Source organism: Oryza glaberrima, chromosome 7 (assembly GCF_000147395.1).
Source record: "Oryza glaberrima chromosome 7, OglaRS2, whole genome shotgun sequence".
In the NCBI taxonomy this organism is placed as follows: Eukaryota; Viridiplantae; Streptophyta; class Magnoliopsida; order Poales; family Poaceae; genus Oryza; species Oryza glaberrima.
The window spans coordinates 18,519,740-18,542,816 of NC_068332.1; the positions used below are offsets into that span (position 1 = coordinate 18,519,740).

Sequence of the window (23,077 nt, forward strand, 5' to 3'; positions counted from 1 at the left end):
TCCATCTCAGCCTCCCCCTTCTTCCTCCTCCCGCCGGCCTGCGTGGCTGCCACGAAGGCGCCACGTCGGTGCCAGCTCGGCCGCGACCGGGTCAAGCACCCAGTCAGCCGCCCCCACCGCCCTTTCTTCCGTGCGTGCGGTCCACGGAGAGCCCTTAGGCTGCGCATGGGCCCGCCACCTCTTGGTCCACCCGCGTGCCGCGCCGTGAGCCGCGTCCGCAAAACCCTAGCGCCCCGCTCCGCATGAACCCTTCCCCCGTGCGCCGAGTCGCTGACTCGTGGGCCCGTCCCGAGACCCGGCACGATGGATCCGGTCCACTGGACCCCTCACCCTCTCTGTTCCGCATGCCCCCTTGGGCAGCCTCTCCGGGCCGGCTGGCCCATTAGTTCGGCCGAGCCGTGCCTCTCCTCTTGGGCCACGCCCAAGCCGCCCGAGAAAGTCTAAATCACATCCCTCCTTCAATTTTTCTTTCCAGAAAGGGTTTAATAAATTATTAAATCCTTTTTCCTTTGATTAGAAAATCCTTAAACCTTAGAAAATCTATATCTCTTGATCCGTAACTCCAAATGATCCCGTTCCACTTTCAATAATTCCGTAAAATTGAGATCTATTTAATGGCACTATTATTTAGTCTAAATAGGAACTTTATTTTGGTCTTTTGTTTAGGTTTTCGATTGTTTGCGTATAGTTGCGGTTACCGGATTTTTCGTCGATCATGGTTTTCTCGAAGAATCGTGAAGCTCCGTGAAGACCTTGAGCAAGGCAAGTCACCCTTTGATCAATTGCTCCTATAATTGGAAAATCATTATTATTTTGTTTGCAACTTGCATTATTAGAATCACACACTTAACTTGCTTGGCCTCGGTTTGCGTGCCAAACCGACGGACCTACCCAGTAGTCGCACTAATTCCTGTAGGTTGTACTACCCTGATTCCTTGTCGCTCCACCCTTGTGGTATCTTGGTATCCGTGCTCTCTGAGCGCGTATACCAAATATCCCACATACACCGTTGATTGTTGAAAACTTGGGAAATGGGTTTGTGAAGCCCTAAAAACCCGACATGTGGTGTCGGTGTGTTCGAAAATAAAATGAATTGTGAAAACTCGCGATGCGTGAGCCGTGCCTACGTGGCGTTGTCCCGTATTCGCATATAAGGACCGATTCCTGTGGAAAACTCATCAAGCATAATCAAAGTGCAACCACAAGGTGGAATGGGACACCCTGGCTAAGTAACTAGTCGGTTCAGGGAAACCTCGCATGCCAATAGTTGGGAACGCCGGGGCGGGGTCGGTTGGAGCCAAACCGGGTTCCTGGTAAGCAAGGAAGAGAAGCTTGCTGAATTACCGATCGAGGTGGTTGGAGTTTGATTTGTGAAAACTAAAATGGCCTATATTTATGTGAGGATTTGATCCTTCTATGTGGCATGAGGTAACCCTGAGTCGGCTTGGGAAAGGCTTTGTCGCGAACCTCTGTCACCGGCCAGTGTCTGGAGTAAGTTCGTGTCTTGTGGGTAAAGTGTACCCCTCTGCAGAGGTTAACTAACTGTTTGAACAACCGTGCCCACGGTCATGGGCGGATGTGAGGTGGTTCCCGTTGCGTAGATTTGTTTGCCTGTGCTTTGTGAAAAGTTGTTGTGGAATGGGAATCGTAACCAAAATCAGCCTATGTGGCAGATGGATGATCTGAGTGGTCAGAAACGAATCTGTGTGATTCGGGATGTCTGCGGGCATCATAGACTAGGCTTCCCGAGTGGAAGCGGAATGCTTTGCTGCTGGGCAGCTGGACTCTGGGAGTCTGAGAAAATGAAAAAGGCTCTGGGAGCCGCCTAATCAAGTGAAATGGCTCTGGCAGCCGAGAAGTAATGATCTGACCCGGGAGGTCGGTATATTACCATTTGAGTTGTTGAAAAGCATCTCTTAAAGTCGAATCGAGATGCAAGTCTCTTTTCGACCCAAACAAAAAAAAAGAGGTAAATCACTTAGTGATTCCAAAATGCTTTCAAACAAAAGATTTGCAAAACAACCTTGCCTCTCTTCCAAGCTTGCATTAAACACCTAAATTCCCGTGACTTGCTGAGTACGAAAGTACTCACCCTTGCTCTATATAAATATATATAGTTTCTCCGTCGTGAAGTGAAGGTGAAGTGAAGTGAAGATTAGGGTTTCGTCCTGGTTCCCAGCCGTCGCCTGTGGTGTTGGGTGTTAGTTTATTAGTTCCGCTGCTGCTGCTGTTGTTGGTGTTTCCTCGTCCATGTCGTCGGTTGCATTCTTGGGCTGTTCTAAGCTGCAACCTAAGTTAAGGTAAATAAGTCCTCTATTTATTTTAAGGATTGCAATGATTCATATTTGTCACTGTGAGTACCAGCGCTATGTCCTGGGACTAGTACTGAGATCGCGGTTTCGTAGGAAGCGGTTCGCACCGTTTTCCTACGACACGCTCCTATTAGGTGCCGTTGTACGGCGGTACCGGATTGGGGTGTGACAGTCGAGCGATGCCGGCACGCGGAAGATCTCTCCGGCGCGCACTCTGACTCGCGGCCCTGGTAGAAGGGGCAGGACGGCTTGGCAGCGCCGATGGCGCCGAGGCTAGGGTGGGCGGGCGCGTCCGACTTGAGGTCGGTGGGGCGCCGCGAGCTCGCCGGCGAGAAGACGACCCAGCGGCCGAACACGGCGTCACGGCGCACCTCCGATGTTCTCGAAGCTTCCGCCGCCATCCTCACGGTGGTGGCTTCATCTCTTCTTCTCCACGGTTGTCCTCACAACGTCGCTGTCGTTGTCCTCCCAGTGTCGCCCGGCCTAGCGCCGCCGTCGTCGCCTTCCCTCACCGTCGCCGTCGACTCGAGCGGGAGAATGAGGAAGAAGAAGCAGTGATTGACATGTGAAGACCCCGTGTCATAGACTTAAAATAGAGTGGATAGATGGAGAGGCTGTTGGAGCGAATAACTAATTTGACTAGCCAAATCAGATGGAGAGTTGGCTATATGGGTGTTGGAGAGTCCGATTTAAAGAGGCTGTTGGAGATGCTCTGTGCTGTCTAGTTATAAAGATTGATGCTGAGTTCCCTGTAACCAGTCCTAGTTGGGTATTACAACTATGCACCGATCTATTGGTATCATTGCTGGTTCTTTCCTTGAAAGGATGCACGCTCGGTGGAGTAGGAAACCATCACTGCTACAGAACTAGTTTCTGCCGACGACCGAACCCGACGAACACAGTAAGAAACTCGTCTGTGAAAATCGATTTTCATATGCGGAGACACTAAGAGATCTGCTTGTGAAAATCGATTTTTTTTGACAGCACTCATAAGCCACCTGCTTAGAAAAGGTTTTTTCTGGAAGAAAAAAAACATTTCAAATTCATATGAGATCCACAACAACATGCAAACAAATCGCTAAGTCATAGCATGCAAACGAAAACGATAACAACGTGAACAGGGAATAATCGTCGTCGTCATTGCATCAACAAGAAATACAATAACAACACGGATTCAAGTTGAATCATTCAACACAGCAGCAACAGTCCATACCAAATGCGCATTAACAGCAGTAGTGGACAAGCTCACCGCCGGCGTGGATGAGCTCAACCGCCGTCATGGACAGGGGCGGGTCCAGCATTATTCAAGGGCAGATGTACGTAGCATGCTAATTATATATGAATATAGTGTTATAATATATGGATAAGTAGTTTAAGCATAACTTTTATCAAAAATTACTATAAATTAGAATTAGGTGGTATCACTCTAGATCCACCCATAACAAAGAGAGAGGAGAGAGCCGGGACAGCGAGAAGAGATGAAGGGATAAGATGCCTTTTGTATATCTTTTTCTAGGTGGCTAGGTAAGATTAATGCTTGTGAAAATATATCACTAGCGTTTCTCTAGCCTATCTTTTTCTAGGTGGTTAGGTAAGATTAATGCTTGTGAGAATATATCACTAGCGTTTCTCTTGAAGATTTTTATATGCGGTTCTTTTAATTAAGATAACATGTAAAAATGGATTTTTCACAAAAGCGCCGGTTGGATTTTTACAAGCGTGTGGCACCAGGAGAAAACTTTTCTAGTAGTGCCTTATCAGTGTCAGGTTTGAACCAACCGATACTGATAGCCCATTCTGTCGTATTAGTGACATCTTTAAGAGGCAAAAAGGCACTTTCCCGCTACAATGTGTTGAGAGAAATAGTACTTCATTTAAAATTACAAGTTGATTGGCATTTAACTAAAATTAGTGGAATATTCGAAACCATTTTCAGGTTTCAGCAACAAACGATAGACACGTTTACAGCACACGGCTTTGCATCCTCGGCCCTTGCATGCGTGTATTCCGTCATATATTCCGAGCGGATTATATTCAGGCTCACCCTGGCTGGAAGAGTTTGAGCTGATTACAAAGAACGAGCTGGTGTCTGATACAAACATATCTAATTGGAGGAGTTTGGCACTACTACAAAATTAATTTTCCGAGACGATACCCTTTTTAATTAGATTGTCGGTGGACCAAAACGATCCTCGCTTACAAAAATTGCTCTCCTAGGAACAGTTCAAGCGTCGCATCCCAAAATTATTTTTCAGACAGGTCTCTTAACCGGTTTGTATGAGAAAACATACATATTTTTTATATGCGGGCCTCTTAAATGCCTGCATATGAAAATACAATCTCTCTTCCCACTTTTTTTCTCCCCTCCTCTCTCTCTCCCACTTAAGTCTCTCCTCCGGCCCATCTCCCCTTCTCCTTTCCCCACTCATTTTCTTCCCTCCTCTCTCTCCCACTCCTCCCCACTGGTGGAGAAACCATCTTTGGTCGGTCGACCAAATTCCACAATAGTCCCGGTTCCATTAAAAACTGGGACTAAAAACGATTTTTAGTCCCGGTTAAAAAAAATTTATCTTTAGTCCCGGTTGGTGTTGAGACTAAAGATGATTTTTAGTTCCGGTTCATCCCCTGTCAGAGGTATGTCAGGGGGCCGAGGATCTTTAGTCCCGGTTGATACTACCAACCGGGACTAAAGATTACCACTTTAGTCCCGGTTAGTAATACCAACCGGGAGTAAAGATCATTTAAATCTTTAGTCCCGACTAAAAATCTATCTTTAGTCCCGGTTGGAGTTATCAACCGGAAGTAAATATTTCTCTCCCACATCTGATCGGTTAAGTCTCAGATCGATCCAATCCCTCCGACATCTGATCGGTTAAGTCCCAGATCCAATCCCTCTCTTCCTCTTCTCAGATCCAATCCCTTCCTCCTCCCCTCCCCTCTCCTCCTCCCCTTCCTCCTCCTCCCCCTCCTCCCCTTCCTCCTCCCCTCTGCTCCCTCCCATCAGTCGGCGGGCAGCGGCGAGCAGCAGCGGCGCGGCCGCGCGCGGAGAGGCGGGCGGTGGGCGGTGGCGCGGCCGTGCACGGGCGTCAGCGGCGAGCGGCGGCGACTCGTTTGCTTTTTCTTTTTTTTTTATAATTTGTGTTTCACTGGATGTATACTTTTTTAGAATTTGTGATTCATTGCATCGTATGGATCTGAGATGTATAATCTTGTATACTCTGTGATGTATTTAATTTGTGTATAGTTTTTTTAGGATTTGTGATGTATTTGATCTGCTTGTATAAGTAACTTAATATTTAGGATATTGATTTGGGGATGTGCATCCTACTCGATTTGGGAGAAAATAGAGGGATTAACTCTAGCCATTAGCAAATCAACAATGAAAAAAAAAGAAAAGGGACCTCGAGAGACTGCCGCTACCCCTCTTTAGTCCTGGTCTAAAGATTCCCCTCTTTGCCGAGTACTAAAGATTCCCCTCTTTACCGACTTTACTCCCGGCTGGTGTTACTAACCGGGACTAAAGATCGATCTTTAGTCCTGGTTATTTGAACCGGGACTAAAGATAGCGATCTTTAGTTCCGGATTCGTAGTCCCAGTTGAAAAACCGGGACTACAAAGGGTTCTAAACCGGGAGTAAAGAGCATTTCTCCACCAGTGCCCCCGTCTCTTCCCTCTCACTTCCTCTCACTAGTAAAAAAAGATTTTTCTGTGCGGTCAAAATGTATTTTTCCGTACGGAGGTTTCGCCTGTCTGCACCCAGGTATCTATGAAAATCCATCTATGTAAAGTTTATATACGAGTATACAAACTTGGTATACTTGGTGTATTTTTTAGTTTTATTATTTTTTTAATACTTACGTATATAAATTGTGTATACGTCACATATAGACTTTGTATATGTATATATAAACTTTATTTATGTGTATATATTTTTATGCATTAAATATATATATATGTGTGTATATGTAGGATAACATACGTATACATGTAGAGACTAGAGGGGGCGACTAACCCTGCACGCGCGCGGGGACGCGCGGTTGATCGCATAACAGCGCCCCCACCCCCACCCCTACCCGCACGGCGAATTCGAGAGGACACAAGAAAAGCAAGCTGTAGTCTCAGCACCTTAGTTGCTCTCTCAGCAGCCCCTTAGTTGCTCTCTCAGCAGCTTTCACGGAAAAAAAAAAGTAAAGAAGAGGACCTACTCATGTATCTACAAATCTCTTATTCCTTTCGTCTCTCGTCTCGTAATATAGTAATTTAAGACTAAATATAATATTTTATAGTAAAACAAATCTGTACAATGAAATGTCTTATCCGATTTTGTATGGAATGGAGGGAATAACGTACTCCCTCCGTCTCATAATATAAGGGATTTACCACTCGTCTTATTCAAAAATTTTTGAAATTATTATTTTTTTATTTACTTTATTATTCCAAGTACTTTAAGCCCAACTTTTCGTTTTTTATATTTTTATAAATTTTTTTGAATAAGATAAGTGGTCAAACAATATAAATAAAAACTTAAAATCTTATATTATGGGACAGAGGAGTACTAGTTTAATGATTAGAAGTGAATTAGACAAAACGGAACATGCATTGTACGTTGCCAACAACTTACCAAACACATATGGGGCCTAGTACTAATCTAATCAGAGAATCACTTATAGAGCAGTAAGCAAGAGTTTAGAATCTTATGAGATATCGCCTAATCATTATTTTTTTGCCTTTTCTTTTACAGGCTATTTTTTTTTGTCTAACCCTGTATATAGCTCATTATAATTTTCTCCTACTCTATTAATTAATATATACCGGGCAAAGTTTTTGCCTTTCCTTCGAAAAACTTATAGAGCAGTACTCCTGTACATAGTCAAGTACGACAGCATTGCAGACTGGACTAACTAATCAATCATGCAGGAAGCTCTCTCACTCCCACCAACCATGGAATTCGGGCCGCACAAGTTGATGCTCGACGAAGATATGCTGCAAGTGCTCATCGCCGGCAACAAGGTACGCTTTGAGAAGCTTTTGAGAGGAGATGGCCGTAGCGGGGGAGATGGCCAGGTCGCGATAAACCTCCATGGCGCAGCACCTGCCGCGGCTGCGCCAGCGCGCAGCGGAACGGATCGCCTCCTCGGCGTGACGAGCAACGGGAGCACGGCGCTGCATATTGTCGCCAGCCACGGCCACGCCGAGCTCGCGGCGCTCATCTGCGAGAGGGCGCCCTTGCTCGCCGCCACGCGCAACCGGTGTCTCGACACGCCTCTGCACTGCGCGGCGAAGGCCGGGCACCGCGAGTTGGCGGCCTGCCTCCTGCGGACGATGCAGGCCGTGGGCACGGATGCGGGGAGGGCATTGCAGCAGTCGAGGAACCAGAGGGGCTCCACCGCCCTGCACGAAGCCATTCGGCATGGCCATGTTGATGTGATCGATCTGATGATGACGAGGGCTCCCTGGCTGGCTTCCGTAACAAGCGACAGCGGTGTCTCTGCACTGTACATGGCAGCGGCGAACCACTCGGTGCAGATGGTCCAGGTGCTTCTGCGTCCGTCGCAAAACGGAGGGCCGTCGCCGGCGTCAGCTGCCGGTCCTGAGGGACGGACTGCTTTGCATATCGCTGCGATTAGTAGTACAAAAGGTACGAGATAATCACAAAGAAATCCTCTTTTTTTTGTTTAAAATTTGCTACGGGTCACTTAAAATTTATGGTCTTTGGTTCAGGACACATCCAGATAACACATATTTACTATAGACACCATAAGAACATACTCCCTCTATCCCAAAAAAACCCTGGGTTTGAATATGATGCATGTGCCATGTCCAGGTTCAAACCTATAGGGTTTGTCTTTTTTTTTTTTGACGGAGAGAGTAATAATTAGCTATTAGACACTAGACGCATTATTTTATTATACCCAGTGCAAACTAAGAGAGAAACAACATGGATATACCAATTTGAGCCCTTGCCTCCTTAGGTTGCAAGGTGATTGGCCGGTACAAACCTGACCTAGATCATTCTCACTTCCCTAATCTGGTCCAGTGTCACTCCCCTAGTATGGGTCCAGTTTGAACTGGACTTGGTTGGGCTAAAAAACAAACATACCTCATGGGTAAACTTGTCTTTTTTTAAGTTTCTCTCTCCATTTACACCAGATATAATAAAATAATACATCTAATGTCCAGCAGTTAATTTTCATATTTTTACGATGTCCTGCAACAAATACACATTATTTAGGTGTCCTACAGCAAAGACCATATATAAACTTTAAGTGTCCGATAACAAATTATATCATCTTTTTTCTTGCGCAACTTTGATGTGGGGGCTCCTATTTAGGGTAGCTGAGCTAAGAAATAAGTCAGGGTCAAACTAGTTGATGGCTTCACGCGTGTCCCCTGTTCAATTTCACCTATCCATTCCCCTCTTATTGGGTAGAGACACTACTATAGAAATCTTAATTGGTGCTGGATGGGAATCCCACAAAGGTGCCGCATTTTCCAATCGACACCGGAAGATAGGTGTCGATTCGGTGCCGCTTCAGGAACCAACACCTTTGAAGTTGTAAAATGTCTGGTTTTGTGGTTCAGCGGGGTAATTCGTATTGTTGCAATATTTTAGGTCAGTAATTCCAGCCTTTTCCAAATTTAAATGATGATATATGGCTTAGATTTTCTCATCATAATTAAGAGGGGAATACCCTTTTAATTACCACTCCTAACTAGGTATTGAAAATGTGGGAGTTAGTTAGGGCAGTTCCAACCCTCCATCTAGGATGGTGTCTATGGCATTAACTACATTACCATGTAGGACTTTTAACTTATGTGGCACTATATTAATTAAGAGAGAGTGAAGAGAGGAAGAAACTGGGTCTCATGCAAGACACAGCTTCAACACGAGAGTCTATGCACTAGACACTATCAAGTTTTGCAGTGGGAGAGAATAGTGTCTTCATAATAGATGAATAATAAATATGATTGGTAGAGAAGAGAGATGATGTATTTATTAATGGCCTACTTTAAGAAACCATGGGTTGCGGAGTGTAGTTTCTATTGTGATGTCCTATTGACATAGCATCATAAACACTACTTATGGGCACTATGGGTTAGGACTGCTCTTAGTAAACACCCCTTCCCAGTCCGTCTTGAAACTTCCACGTCACCCAATCAAACAACATACTTAACAATCCCCATCCGTCCTAACAATCCCCCCCCCCCCCCCCCCCACCCCCCAATCAAACATACCATCCACCTCATCTAACACTAGGCCGGTCCGTAGTTCCGAGCCACAATGGGCAGCACCACCCGGAGGCATGCATGGAGGCGTGGTGGCACCGTGGCATCGATGTTAGCATGTATGGTGGCTGCGACCAGCGAACGCGGAGTGGTCAGGTAATGGAAGGCACCCCTAGTTAAGGCCCTGCCTCCCCGCACCATTGTCCCTGCAAGTTTGATTATATTTCTCAAGAGAAACAAGCTAAGGATAATATATATTTCTCCATATTTTTACTTTCTTCTTTTGCAGGGTTTACAATTTTGTAAAAGACTGAAAGATTTTAGGGGTTACCAAAATTTTGGCTATTTCAAACTTGAGAAATTATTTAAATTTTGAATGAATTTGAATAATTGATCAAATTCACAAAAAAATGAAAACAACCCGAAAATTTTGTGTGAGATAGTTGTGTGTGTGGGAGGGGGAGTCCTGCTTGCTTTTCTGTAAGCTTTGACAATTTTTTTACTAGAGAACAATATACCTACGTACTATACTGATATCAACATGATTCCTTAATTAAGCACTCACTGGTGGAGAAACCATTTATACTTCCGGTTGGTAACCCCTTTAGTCCCGGTTTTCCAACCGGGACTAGTAATCCGGGACTAAAATGCCCATCTTTAGTGCCGGTTGGTAACACCAACCGCCGGTAACACCAACCAGGACTAAAGAGAGGTCAGCGGCAGTTCCATTAGGTCTCATTTTCTTTTTTTTTTCATTGTTTTTTAGCCAGAGTTTAATCCCTGTATTTTCTCCCAAATCGAGTGGGGTGCATATTTCCAAATCAAACCCCAAATCAAAGTAACATCCCAAAACATTCACATTACAAATATTAAGTTACTTGTACACACAAATCAAATACATCACAAATCTTAAAAAAATACACACAAACCAAATACATCACATATTATACATCTCAGATCCATACAACAAATCACAAAATTATACATCTCAGTGAATCACAAATTGTAAAAAAAAAAGAAAAAAGAATGGATGTTGGTAGCGCCACCTGCCGCTGCTCGCTACTCGGCCCGTGCGCGACCGCCTGCTGCGTGCGGCCCCACCGGCCGCCTGCTGCGTGCGGCCCCGCTGGGCACGGGAAGGGAGGAGGGGGAGGAGGCGGCCCTCGCTAGGCATCGGACGGTAAGGGAGGAGAGGGCCAGGATGGGAGGAGGAAGGGAAGGAGGGGAGGAGGAGATGGAGATGGATATGAGGAGAGGAGAGGCCGGTTGTTGAGGAGATTGAGGCTAGTTGTGGGGGAGAGGATAGGGAATATGGATTATATACTACGCTTAATTTTAGTCCCGGTTGGTATTACCAACCGGGAGTAAAGATTTAGGAGATCTTTAGTGGGACTAAAGTGGTGATCTTTAGTCCCGATCTTTAGTCCCTGGTTTTTTTTTTTGTAACCGGGACTATTGTGGTTTTGGAGCGACCGAGCAAAGATCAGTTTTTCAGGAGTGACTATTGCGTCTAGTACTAGGAGTACTTACTTGATCAGGTATAGGAGGTACCGGATATGATATCGGGCAACCACAATATTGAACAAAAGCAAGTACCAAGAAAATTATAGGATTGTAACATGTTTTATCATCTAATAACAACAAAAATACTAATCATAGAAAAATTTTCAAATAAAATAGATGGTAAAACGTTGAACAAGAAAACCCACAACTCCACTTAAAATGGGATTGGCCGGAGTACTCATCAATACTGGAGAGGGATCCAGTCCCTAGTGCACAAAAATGCCTGAGAACACCCAGAAAACACTAGGGAAGCTACTTTACAGAGTGGCCCGCTCAACAATAATCGCCCGGGAGAGTGTTAATTACAACGTTATATATTCCCACGCATCTTTACCGGCCGAGTGTTCCTAAACCACGGAGCTTGGAAACGTATCTGAAAACCGAGTGTGTGTTAACCCAACACTTATGGAACAGAGAGCGTGACAGACGTTATGATCCCATAGACGTACATCAACAGGAATATCGACGACTTGGGTATGGAAACAAAACCGTAAAACAAAGATAAAGGAGCCCGGCCGGAAGATAGTCATTGACCACCTCATCCACCTGATCAGCAACCAGCTCGTTACCGATCCGGCCTACGTGATCGATATTTTTGCAAAAACCAGTCTTTGAGACCTTGTACACACAACTGAACTGAACCTGCTGTTTGCTTTGAACCAGAAATAGCTGAAGCCATACTGAACTGGGAGCCAGAAGGTCCAACTTTGCTTACCAGGTCCGACTCATCAGGGAGGACACCTCTTCATTTTGCAGCAATCTATGGAAGGCTTGGTACTGTTCAGCTATTCCTTGGTGGTCATGCTTCTCTAAGGCTGACTGGCATTTCTGACAACCACGGTTCATATCCCTTGCATGCTGCTGCTATGTTTGGGAGAATCAGGATAATTGATGAGCTCATAAGGAAATGCCCCAATTACTATGAACTGGTTGACAATAAAGGGCGAAATCTTCTGCATGTTGCTGTTGAGCATGAGAGGGAAATGGTCGTTCGCCACATTTGTCAAAATGATATGTTTGCGATTCTATTGAATGCGACAGATTTCGATGGAAATACCCCGCTCCACCTAGCTGCCAAACAAGGATACCCACGGATTGTCGGTCTGCTACTGGGGACAAGTGTGGATTTATGCATTACCAACAAGGATGGTTATACTGCTATCGATCTTGCTTGCTCGGCATTACCACCGGGACGACTGCGCTATTTCCTGGTAATTTTATCTTGAGTGCGCTATTTGCTCATACCAGTAGATACTCCCTCCGTCAGTAAAAAAAAAAATCAACTATCCTAGAACAATGAACCAGGTTTACTTAGGTTCATTCTATTAGCGATAAGTCACATCATATCCTAATTGGTCATTTTTAGGACGGAGGGAGTACCATTTACATTGAGGCAACAATTACTTCATCCATTTTAAAATATAGTAATTTACTATTGAATTAGACACAATATAGTAGAATGAATCTAAGCTTTATTCATATTCGTTGTAGTGTGTAATACAATACTAATAGATTGTTATACCTTTCATACGGGGGAGTCAGTTTTTTATTACAATTAAGTTGAAACAATATAACCAAATCAATGGAATACAATGCATTAGTAATAATATAATGTATAATTTTTTATATATTAGTGACAACCTCTCGATTGCCAAAACTTAATTTTATTTCAAATTCCATATGCATATGGTGGAGGAAGAAGATGAGATGTAGTCACTTACTTGTGACCCTTATTTTTTCTTAATTTCTTTGACGATTAGGCTGCCATGTGGATACCATGTCAGTCAAAACCACCCTCAAAACAACTGAAAGAGCTGTTTTACATTGATCTTAATACTTGGAGCAGACTATAAACCCTCGGTTTTACGATAGAGACGAGAGTTAGATTCAGCCAATAGTTGAGGGAATCAAAATGTACTTTCCATTTTAGATGATTGAGGGTGGGAAAACGAAAACGTTCAGATAGACAACTCGATGGGAAGAAAAAAAGGAGGGGGCAAAAGAGAAAAGGGTAATGAGCCGATGGAATGGGCTTTGGCCAACAACAAATGGTAGTATTTCAGATATTTGGAAACAAAATTCGAAGGAACTTGGATTGGCGACGATGTTCAGAGAGGAAAATGGAGAAATAGGGGAGAAAAAGTAAATTGTGTTTTCAATACAAGAACTTAACAAGTCAACAAGTCGATACCTAGGTGCGAGTACAAGTTGTCAACAACTTGATATTTGAGTGTTCTTGGTAGAACGAGTGCCATGTGTGATGTTTTGGCCACATCAGCAAGCTTGCTACATCAAACAACCCTTCGGTTGTTTCTCTATTTTGGGAAAGGACCTTTAATTCCTTTAGGCAATTCACAGTACAAACCTCTCATATGTGTGGACTCAAAGTGAGAGAGGGTGCCAACTAGGATAGAATCACAACAAGGACCCTATCTCCACAATGTAGGCTGCCATTTAATGGGATCCACCAAAAACACTTTCCCTATTTAATGAGACCCACCAGAAGTTTTTTCTTCCTATCGATTTCTTTTTTTTTTCAGAATCGCATGAGCACTCCATCGCTCCCCCTCCTCCTCCTCCGGCTGTCTCGCCTCCCCATCCTCCTCCGGCCACCGCACCTCCCCCTCCTCCTCTGGCCGCCACATCTTCCCCCCTCATCCTTCGGCTGGTGTGGAACGGGATAGCGCAGAACTCGTCGACGTGGATCTGGAGGTGGATGACCTCGAGCTCCTCTATGGCGGCACGGATCTGGTGGCTAGCCGGCGGCTACAAGGGGAAATCGACGCTGGCGTCGCTCTCCTTCCCCATCGCCGGCAGGCGCCGCTTGGGAGAAGACGCGGTGGCGGCGTCGGCTCAACGGCAGCGGGTGCTGCTCCCCTCCCTTTCCCCAACGGATCTGCCAGTAGCAAGGGCGATGGTCGGCTAGGGTCTGAGCAACGTAGTAGAGGTCGACGACGCAGATTGGGCAGTGATGACGACCTCCAGGTACGACTCTTGAGTTGGAAGCGAGCTCGGGACGACCGCCGGACAAGTATTTTCTCTCCCCTCCCTGACAACTTCTGACGAGGAAGGGTTGACCAATTTTGGCTCCCCATTCTTCATTTGGTCACAGGAGAAGCATATGTAGTATGGAATCTTTAATGTGGAAGGTTGGGGCTGAATGCCACCTAGATGCATTGTGAATGCCCTTTATGTGTACTCACCTACATCTTGCCCTTTCTTCTTTTGCCAATTTCAAAATTCTAGGCCAAACCTAAAAATAGTGAGGACTCAAAGGGCTGTTCACATAGCGTACTTGCCGACATGGCTGGTTATGGCAAAAGGACCTTAATTCCTTTTTTTCTTTTTTATTTTACTTACCTCTCGCCCTTTCTTCTTTTGCGAATTGCCAGTCTAGGGCAATCCAAATAAAACTACGGAAGGCTTGAAGCCTGAAGGGGCTGTTCCACATAGCGTGCTTGCCGACGTGGCTGGCTGACATGTAAAAAAAGTCACATGTGGCACTCATTGACTAAGAACGCATGGAAAATGCCAAGCGGACATACCAATACACTTCTTTTTTTGAGAACCATACCAATACACTTCAATCTTTAATCTTAAGCTATACTCACTTGCATCCATCTACCCAATTCTTGTACTCATGACGTAATTTACTCTTTTTTATGACGAAATTTACTCTTAAAAAAAAGGCTCCAGCACGATATACTCGAGATGACAACTTTCGCAACATAATTTCCAGTATTTATTTAGGATATTATAGTTCCTCGAATCAGTATAGTGTGTTGGAGCTGTCATTTGGCCATCTCATTTGTGAACCCAAATGAAGTCAAATTTAAACATTTCACTATTTAATAAAAAGAATTAAGTCTAAGCGAAACATGCTAGAAATTTCCAAAGTAAAAAAAAATCCAACTATAGAAAAATCTAATTGTTGTATTCTGATTGTTTTCTGATATCAACCCTCTCATGGCTATATATAGGAGTACATAGAGGATAAAGACTTGGAATACAGTATAAGTAAGAGTAGATTTATCTTTAGGATTCTATTTTTAGGACTCTATTTTATCTCTAGAATTCTATCTTTAGGATATATCTTATCTCTATATTTATATTTGACTCTTATCTCTAACTAACATATTCGTACTTCTAACACAAACATCTAATTTAATTGATCTAATTAACTGAACTAAGCCCTACGTGGCTCAGCTTTGGATTATAATCAAAACCTAATTTTGAATTCTAGAATTGACTGTTGTAATTGAGTTTAGGGGTTCTTTTTGTCACTTTCATTGTGCTGTCCTCTTTTCATGATTGATAAGAAGACATGCAACCTTTGAAATTCAAAATAACTTTGGATTATAACCTGTTTAGTACACAGCCAAGTTAGAGCCTATCGTTACTAGTAAACCTAAAAATTAATTCAAGACCTATGTTGACTATGTCTTATATATAGCACTTCAAACATAAAACATACTATATCATATGGGTCTTGACAGAAAAAGTGCCCCGCGGTAAAATACATGGAACACTATGTGTGCAATCCAGCAATCCATGAAAGGCGTGTTGCTAAAGGGTAGCTGGACTTCCGACGGATGCACTGGAACTCCTGGTATAAGTAGGTTCCATCAAATGATCTATGATCGCATCACAAGTATGCCCTTGGTCAGCCAGCAAAGCCTAGGTGTACGTCCTCTTGCACCATAGAACAAAATCTTCGAAATCAGCGACCAATCCTTCGTCGATCGAATTTTGCTCATATCACTACTGGTGAATCACATCGAGCCACAACTCCGATGCTTAGATATAAATTAGCCGTGAGCTCAAATCTTCCACCGCCAAAACCATCAAAGCCGATGCAAATGGATGAGCATTAATAAGAGACAATTACCCGGGAAATTATTTTGATCCGAGGGGACGTCCTCTCATTGTTTGCATGCCACTCAAATGTTCATGAAAAAATTTGAGAGGATATATTAACATGTGATATATCACTCCACGAACATGTAAATTCAAATTTAACTTATACATCTTGCAATGAAAAAAAACAAATTTGACTGTGAATATACACTAACTAGTTGTAGTTTAATTTATTTTTTTCGTTGCGAGATGTAAAAGTTGAATTTGAACTTGCATATTTGTGGAGCGATACATCATATATTAGTACATCTTCTTAATTGTTTTCAAATTTTTTCATGGGACATCCTCTCGAGAAATCAAAATCCACTCTCCATTATTTCCAATCTCTTTCCTTGCCCCTTATTTAGTGCCTTTTATATTTTATTATCCACGTGTAATTACTTTCTTTCGGTCCACAGGATCCGCACATCATAGTATTCGCTTGCCTGTCGTGGGTGAGAGCACCGTTTTCTGGGGATCATCGTGCTCTTCACATTGACCATAGACCTGCTTCAGATGAGGAGGCCTCCAAGAAACAGGATAACATGACGAGAAACGGAACTATTGCATCCGTTCTGATTGCTACAGTAGCATTCGCGGCAGCCTTCACCATTCCGGGGGGCTTGGTCGCTGACGATCGCCCGCGTGCAGGTACAGCAGTTCTGGCGAGCCGGTTTGTGTTAAGAGCATTCGTCGTGACAGACACCATGGCCTTCCTCTGCTCCATCGTCGCCACCGGCTTCCTCATATACGGCAAAGCAGGAGAAATTCCACGCAGCCATCGTCGGTGCTACTACAGCTTACTGGCACCTGGGTTGGTGCCGTGGGGAGCTCAATTTCTGGTCGGCTCGTTTGCTCTTGGGTTTCACCTTGTGCTTGGAGCGACCAACCGTGGGCTCGTGATCTTCGTCTACATGATGTCTTCAGTTGCGGTCCTCTTCTGCTTTCCCGGCATTTGGGCTCCGTTCCGTCTTGAGCTTGGAAGAGCGATATGGCGGCGATCCGGATGGAAAGGTTTGATCAACATACACAAGCGCCCGTCAAGCCTGCTAGAATTTTTCGTTCTTCTCTTCACTGGTCCTCTGATCGAAATTAGAAGGATATTGTTCGCTGTACTTATCACTGCCGCCTTCGTCGTCGCCATCTCCCGTGACATTGTTATGCCAAACTACTGAGCGAGCTAGCATCTCCACTGGAGAGTGAAGAATAGTGATGTTTGCCCCCAATATATCTGTATGAAAGGGTGGGTCCAGATTTAGAGGTTGGGTATTCCAAATAAGCAGGGGTTAAAAAAATTTATATCTAAAATCCTAATAATTAACTTGTATAATATCTATCTATCTATCTATCTATCTATCTATCTATTATATTATTAAAACAGCTTTAAAAGGAGGCACCACGTTCGCTGTGGGGGCTAAAAATTCCCACATTAATCGGAGAAAAGAAAAAAAAAGGGAAAAGGAGAGTCCAAGTAGAAGTACAATTTAAATATAGCTGAAATTCGGAATTAAAAATAAGTAATATTGAAAGAAGTTTCCATATAAAAACCCAATACGAGATTAATCAAAATTCAAAATAAAAATCTATCTATCTATTATATTATTAAAACAGCTTTGAAAGGAGGCACCACGTTCGCTGTGGGGGCTAGAAATTCTCACATTAATCGGAGAAAAGAAAAAAAAAGAGAAAAGGAGAGTCCAAGTAGAAGTACAATATAAATATAGCTAAAATTCGGAATTAAAAAGAAGTAATATTGAAAGAAGTTTCCATATAAGAACCCAATACGAGATTAATCAAAATTCGAAATAAAAATAAAATAAAATCCAAAATTAGAAAAGGAAAGGAGAGTCCGAGTAGGAATACAATTTAAAAATAGCTGCAATTTGGAATTAAAAATAAGCAATATTGAAAGAAGTTTCTATATAAGAACCCAATACGAGATTAATCAAAATTCAAAATAAAAATAAACTAAAATCTAAAATTAGAAAAGGAAAGGAGAGTCAATACAATTTAAAATTAGCTAAAATTTGGAATTAAAAATAAGCAATATTGAAAGAAGTTTCCATCTAATAACCCAATATGAGATTAATCAAAATTCGAAATAAATTAGAAAAGGAAAGGAAAGTTCAAGTAGGAATATAATTTAAAAATAGCTGAAATTCGGAACTAAAAATAAGGAATATTAAAAGAAGAGTCCATATAAGAACTCAATACGAGATTAATTAAAATTTGGAATAAAAATAAAAATAAATCCGAAATTAGCAAAAGAAAACAAAATATGAGTTCAAGTAGGAATACAATTTAAAATTAGTGAAATTCGGAATTTAAAATAAGCAATATTGAAAGGAGAATCCATATAAGAACCCGATACGAAATTAATTAAAATTTCGAATAAAAAATAAAAAGAGAGTTCAAGTAGGAATATAATTTTGAAACAACTGAAAATGAAAATAAAAAATAAAAACATTAAAAGAACACAATACGGTATTAACTAATTTTTTTAAAAAAGTAAATTCTTAAATTAGAAAAAGAAAAAAAATATTTCAATTAGGAATACAATTTATAAATAACTAAAATTTGTGATAAAAATAAAGACTATTGAAAAAAGGACCATCTAAAACACATGACGAGATAAATTAAGTAACAGGCCTATAAAGGAGTAGAGTGGTGGCGGTTGATACGACATATAAAAATTGTTAATAAAACACCAAATAGAATCTTAATTACGATTAAAAAGAGGGACGTCAGGCAGACCGCGAAGCAAACAACTAAGGCGGTTGCCGGGACTTCTAGAAAGTAAAAAAAATAAACCCTATTGATAGTCATATTCGATTTTTAATATCTCAATGATAATAAAAAGGAGAAGCAGCGGGCAGGGTGTAAAAGAGTATAGTTGCAGAGCCGCCGACGATTGACGGGACTTCTAGAAAATTAAAAATGAATTCCAACAATAGTTATGTTCGATTTTTAGAATCACAATGACAATAAAGAGTAGGCAGCGGATGGGCTGTAGAGGAGCATAGTGGCATCGTTTGATGGGACTTATAAAAATTATAAAAAATAAAACTACAAGTCCAATTTTTAAATGTTCGGAACTTCTAAAAAGTAAAAAAAGACAATGATAATCATGTTCGGTTTTAAAATCTCAATGACAATAAAGAAGGGAGGCAACAGGCGTGCCGTATAGAGTACAATGGCAAAGCCGTTGACGGTTTGACGGGACTTCTAGAAAGTAAAAATGAACCCAAACGATAATTATGTTCGATTTTTAAAATCTCAATGACAATAAAGAGAAGAGACAGTGGACGGGCCATAGAGAAGTATAATGGCAACTTTTGATGGGACATCTAGAAATTATAAAAACAAAACCCAACGTGACAATAAACTCTAAAAACTATAAAATCCAATTTTTAAAGGTTCCAAGAAGAATGAATAGAAATAGTGATAGATCGAGCAAGCAAATAAAGAATGAGATGACATAAGGGGTAGCAACTGGTATGACTTTTTAATATAGTTTGGTCTTTCAAAGTCTTAAGATAATGAGATAGCTATTTAATAAATTTTAAGTAAAATCATACTAAAAGAATATATAATTTTGTTTGGGTGCTAGCCGCGCAATTGCGCGGGCCACCCAGCTAGTTACATACTTATGATTGTATAATATATAGCATACATAACACAAAATTGAGTACAACTTTATATATTGATAGAATTGATCGCAAGTCTAAATTGTTTAACATATAGATGTACTAATTGTGCCACATATCAAAATGGCAACGGTGATGAACATGTTAAGAAGGAAATGATAAAATGACTAAAAATCTTACAATTTAGAGAACTTTCCAATGCTTGATATTTTGAAAATGAGTGATGTGTCCTCATCCTTAACTTGCAAGAAGAATCCCTTTCAATGCAGCAGCGCAAGCCGTACGTGGCTAGGTTACCTTACCCCTCAGCCTATATAAGATGAATATGGGTTCCTAGATTAGGCAACATACAACTCCCCACAATTCACAGGCAAAAAGCAATCCACCAAAACATTACTAGGATATTACCTGAACTTTTATATATCTCATTGTCATTTGCAACATTCTAGCTCTAGGTCCGGTGTATAGCCCGATTTTTATTATTACCGATACATAACATCTATTATATTATTAAAAACAGTTTTGAAAGGAGACACCACGTTCGTTGTGAAGACTAGAGGTTTCCACATTAATTGAAGAAAAAGAAAAAGAGAGTCCATGTAGTAATAAAATTTAGAAATAACTAAAATAATTAGGAATTAAAAAATAAACAATATTGAAAGAAGAGTTCATATAAGAATCCAATACGAGACTAATTAAAATTTAAAATAAAGTAAATGCAGAATTTGCTACAGGACAATCAAAAATCGTGTAATTGACCGAAGGGCATCGTAAAAACGTGACACTGCCGATGGACACAACAAAAGTTGTGTAATTAGCTGTAGGACGCCAGAAGCATTATTTTATAATTTTCAGGTTGAAAGAGGGGAGAAAATTTTCGAAATGACGAGAATGCCCATAGCGGCGCCCGCCGCGCCATGTGCCTCTCCGCTTCGTCGCCTAACTTGCTAGAATACATTAAAATAAATATTATTGGACAGAATAGTCCATATAGAATACAATATGAGATTAATTTAAATTTGAAATAAAAAATAAAATAAATTCTGAATTAGAAAAAGAAAATAAGTGTTTAACTAGGAATATAATTTATAAATAACTAAAATTCGTAATAAAATAAAAAACTATTGAAAGATCGAAGAGACCATGTAGAACACATGACGAGATTAATTAAAATTCTGAATGACAAATAAAATAAATTCTGAAATAGAAAAATAATTGTAAGGGTTCATGTAGGAATATAATTTATAAATAAAACATATCGGAATGAAAAATATGGAATTTTCAAAAAAAATCATTTGGAACATAGATAACATATGACAATAAAGATGGGAGAAGCAACAGGCCTATAAGGAAGTAGAGTGGTGACGGTTTATGGGACATTTTAAAACTATTAAGAAAACCCCAAATATAATCCCAATGGCGACTAAAAGGAGCACGATAGACAGGGCATTAAACAACACTGTCACGATGGTTGGCGGGACTTCTAGAATATAATCATGTTTGATTTCAGAATTTCAATGACAGTAAAGAGGGGAGACAGCGGGCGAGCTGTAGTGGAGTACAGTGGTTTGGTGGGACTTTTAGAAAGTAAAAAAGAAATCCAAATGATAATTTTGTTTGATTTTTAAAATCAATGTAAAAAAGAGGGGAGATAGTGGACGGATAGTAAAGACGTATAGTGGCAGCGTTTGACGGGACTTCTAAACATTATAAAAATAAAACCCAACGAGACAATAAACTCTGTAAACTACAATGTTCAACTTTTAAAGGTTCGGGATTTCTAAAATGTAAATAAAATAAACCCCAATGATAATCATGTTCGATTTTAAAATCTTAATGACAGGGGAGGCAGCAGGTGAGCCTTAGAGAAGTATAGTGGCAAAGTCGCTGACGGTTTGGCTATGGGGAAGCTATGGGGAAGTTTTCTTAATGAAGCTGGGACAGGTAGACAAAGACAAGTATTGCAGCACACGGTTTTGGCGTTTTGCATCGATCGTATGAAGACATGTACTAAGACATGAAGCTGTGTGCACAGCAGATTCTCAAGCCAACCCAACTATCTATAATTCTACACTGGCGAGGGGTCTGATCGAGTTGAACGCTAAGACTGAAGTAATAAACAACATATGAAACTGGCTAAAATAGCAGGAAGGGGAAGCTAGAATAGTGCTCATTGCCTGTTGTGAATAATTTTATCCGCTCTTTCACCTTACTGTGGACCTAGACATACAGAAAAGACAAAAATCCCCAATAGGGAAGCACACAAGGCGAACGCATGCCATAGGACTACCCGGTTAGATTTGAAGTGATCGATGTGCCCACGGTTAGGGTCGACTTGTTTGAGCATTTTAAATTTTATAACTAATGTTTTTTTCCCGACTGTTGTTTACTGTGCACGCAGTCGCGTATATGTACTTGCATTATGACTCTTAGCTTAAAATTATTTTCTATTACTTGAGGCCAAGTATTTCTCTGTTATCCTAGATTGTACCCCTGATTTGAGTCATCAAGAACAGATGACTTTATTAGTCCGATGTGTTAATTTGTCTGATGGTAAGATAAATATTGAAGAGTACTTCTTGGGGTTCTTGAAGGTTGATGACATATCTGGTTTGGGTCTTTTTAATGTATTGCTTGAATCTATGGAGTTCTTCGGTCTAGATATTAAAGATATAAGGGGTCAAGGCTATGACAACGGTTCTAATATGAAGGGGAAACATCAAGGGGTACAAAAATGGTTAATTGATGTAAATCCAAGGGCTTTGTACATGCCATGTGCTTGCCACAGTCGCAATCTTACTCTTTGTGATATGGCAAAATCTTGTGGAAAGGCTGTTTCATTTTTTGGAATTGTTCAACGCATATATGTGTTATTTGCTAGTTCTACAAAAAGGTGGGATGTTTTACTTAAACATGTTCCAAGCTTAACTGTGAAATCTCTGTCCAATACTTGATGGGAGAGCCGAATCAAAAGTGTGACAGCAATAAGATATCAAGCTGTCGAGTTAAGGTCAGCTTTGTTAGAGTTACGACATGCTTCTGACGTTGACCCTAAGGATAAAAGTGATGCAAAAGGTTTATTTGAGGCACTTGGCAGCTTTGAGTTTATTCTTGGTATGATTATCTGGCATGATATTCTATTTGCTGTAAATAAAGTGAGCAAGAAACTGCAATCACCGGCCATGTGTATTGACTCTACTTTGCAGCAAATAAATGGTATAATGCAATACTTTGAGAAGTACAGAGATGAGGGGTTTCCTTCTAGCTTGATCATAGCTAAAGGTATTGCAGCTGGGATGGGTGTACCAGCATCATTTCCAGTAAAATGCCGTTCTACCAGAAAGATGCAATTTGATGAAGCGTCAAACGAGGAAGAAATCCTAGAAGCTGAGAGGGCTTTTCAAGTTAAATATTTTTATGTTGTGGTTGATA

General features: G+C 41.4%; 1 protein-coding gene across 1 annotated transcript; it reads left to right on the plus strand.

The window, feature by feature from the left end:
- Nucleotides 1-7,223: 7,223 nt before the first annotated feature.
- Nucleotides 7,224-17,173, plus strand: LOC127780271 (protein ACCELERATED CELL DEATH 6-like). Its single transcript, XM_052307192.1, has 3 exons — nucleotides 7,224-7,950; nucleotides 11,766-12,313; nucleotides 16,418-17,173. The coding sequence occupies exons 1-3, from the start codon at nucleotides 7,224-7,226 to the stop codon at nucleotides 17,171-17,173; spliced, it is 2,031 nt and encodes a 676-aa protein (XP_052163152.1).
- Nucleotides 17,174-23,077: the final 5,904 nt, after the last annotated feature.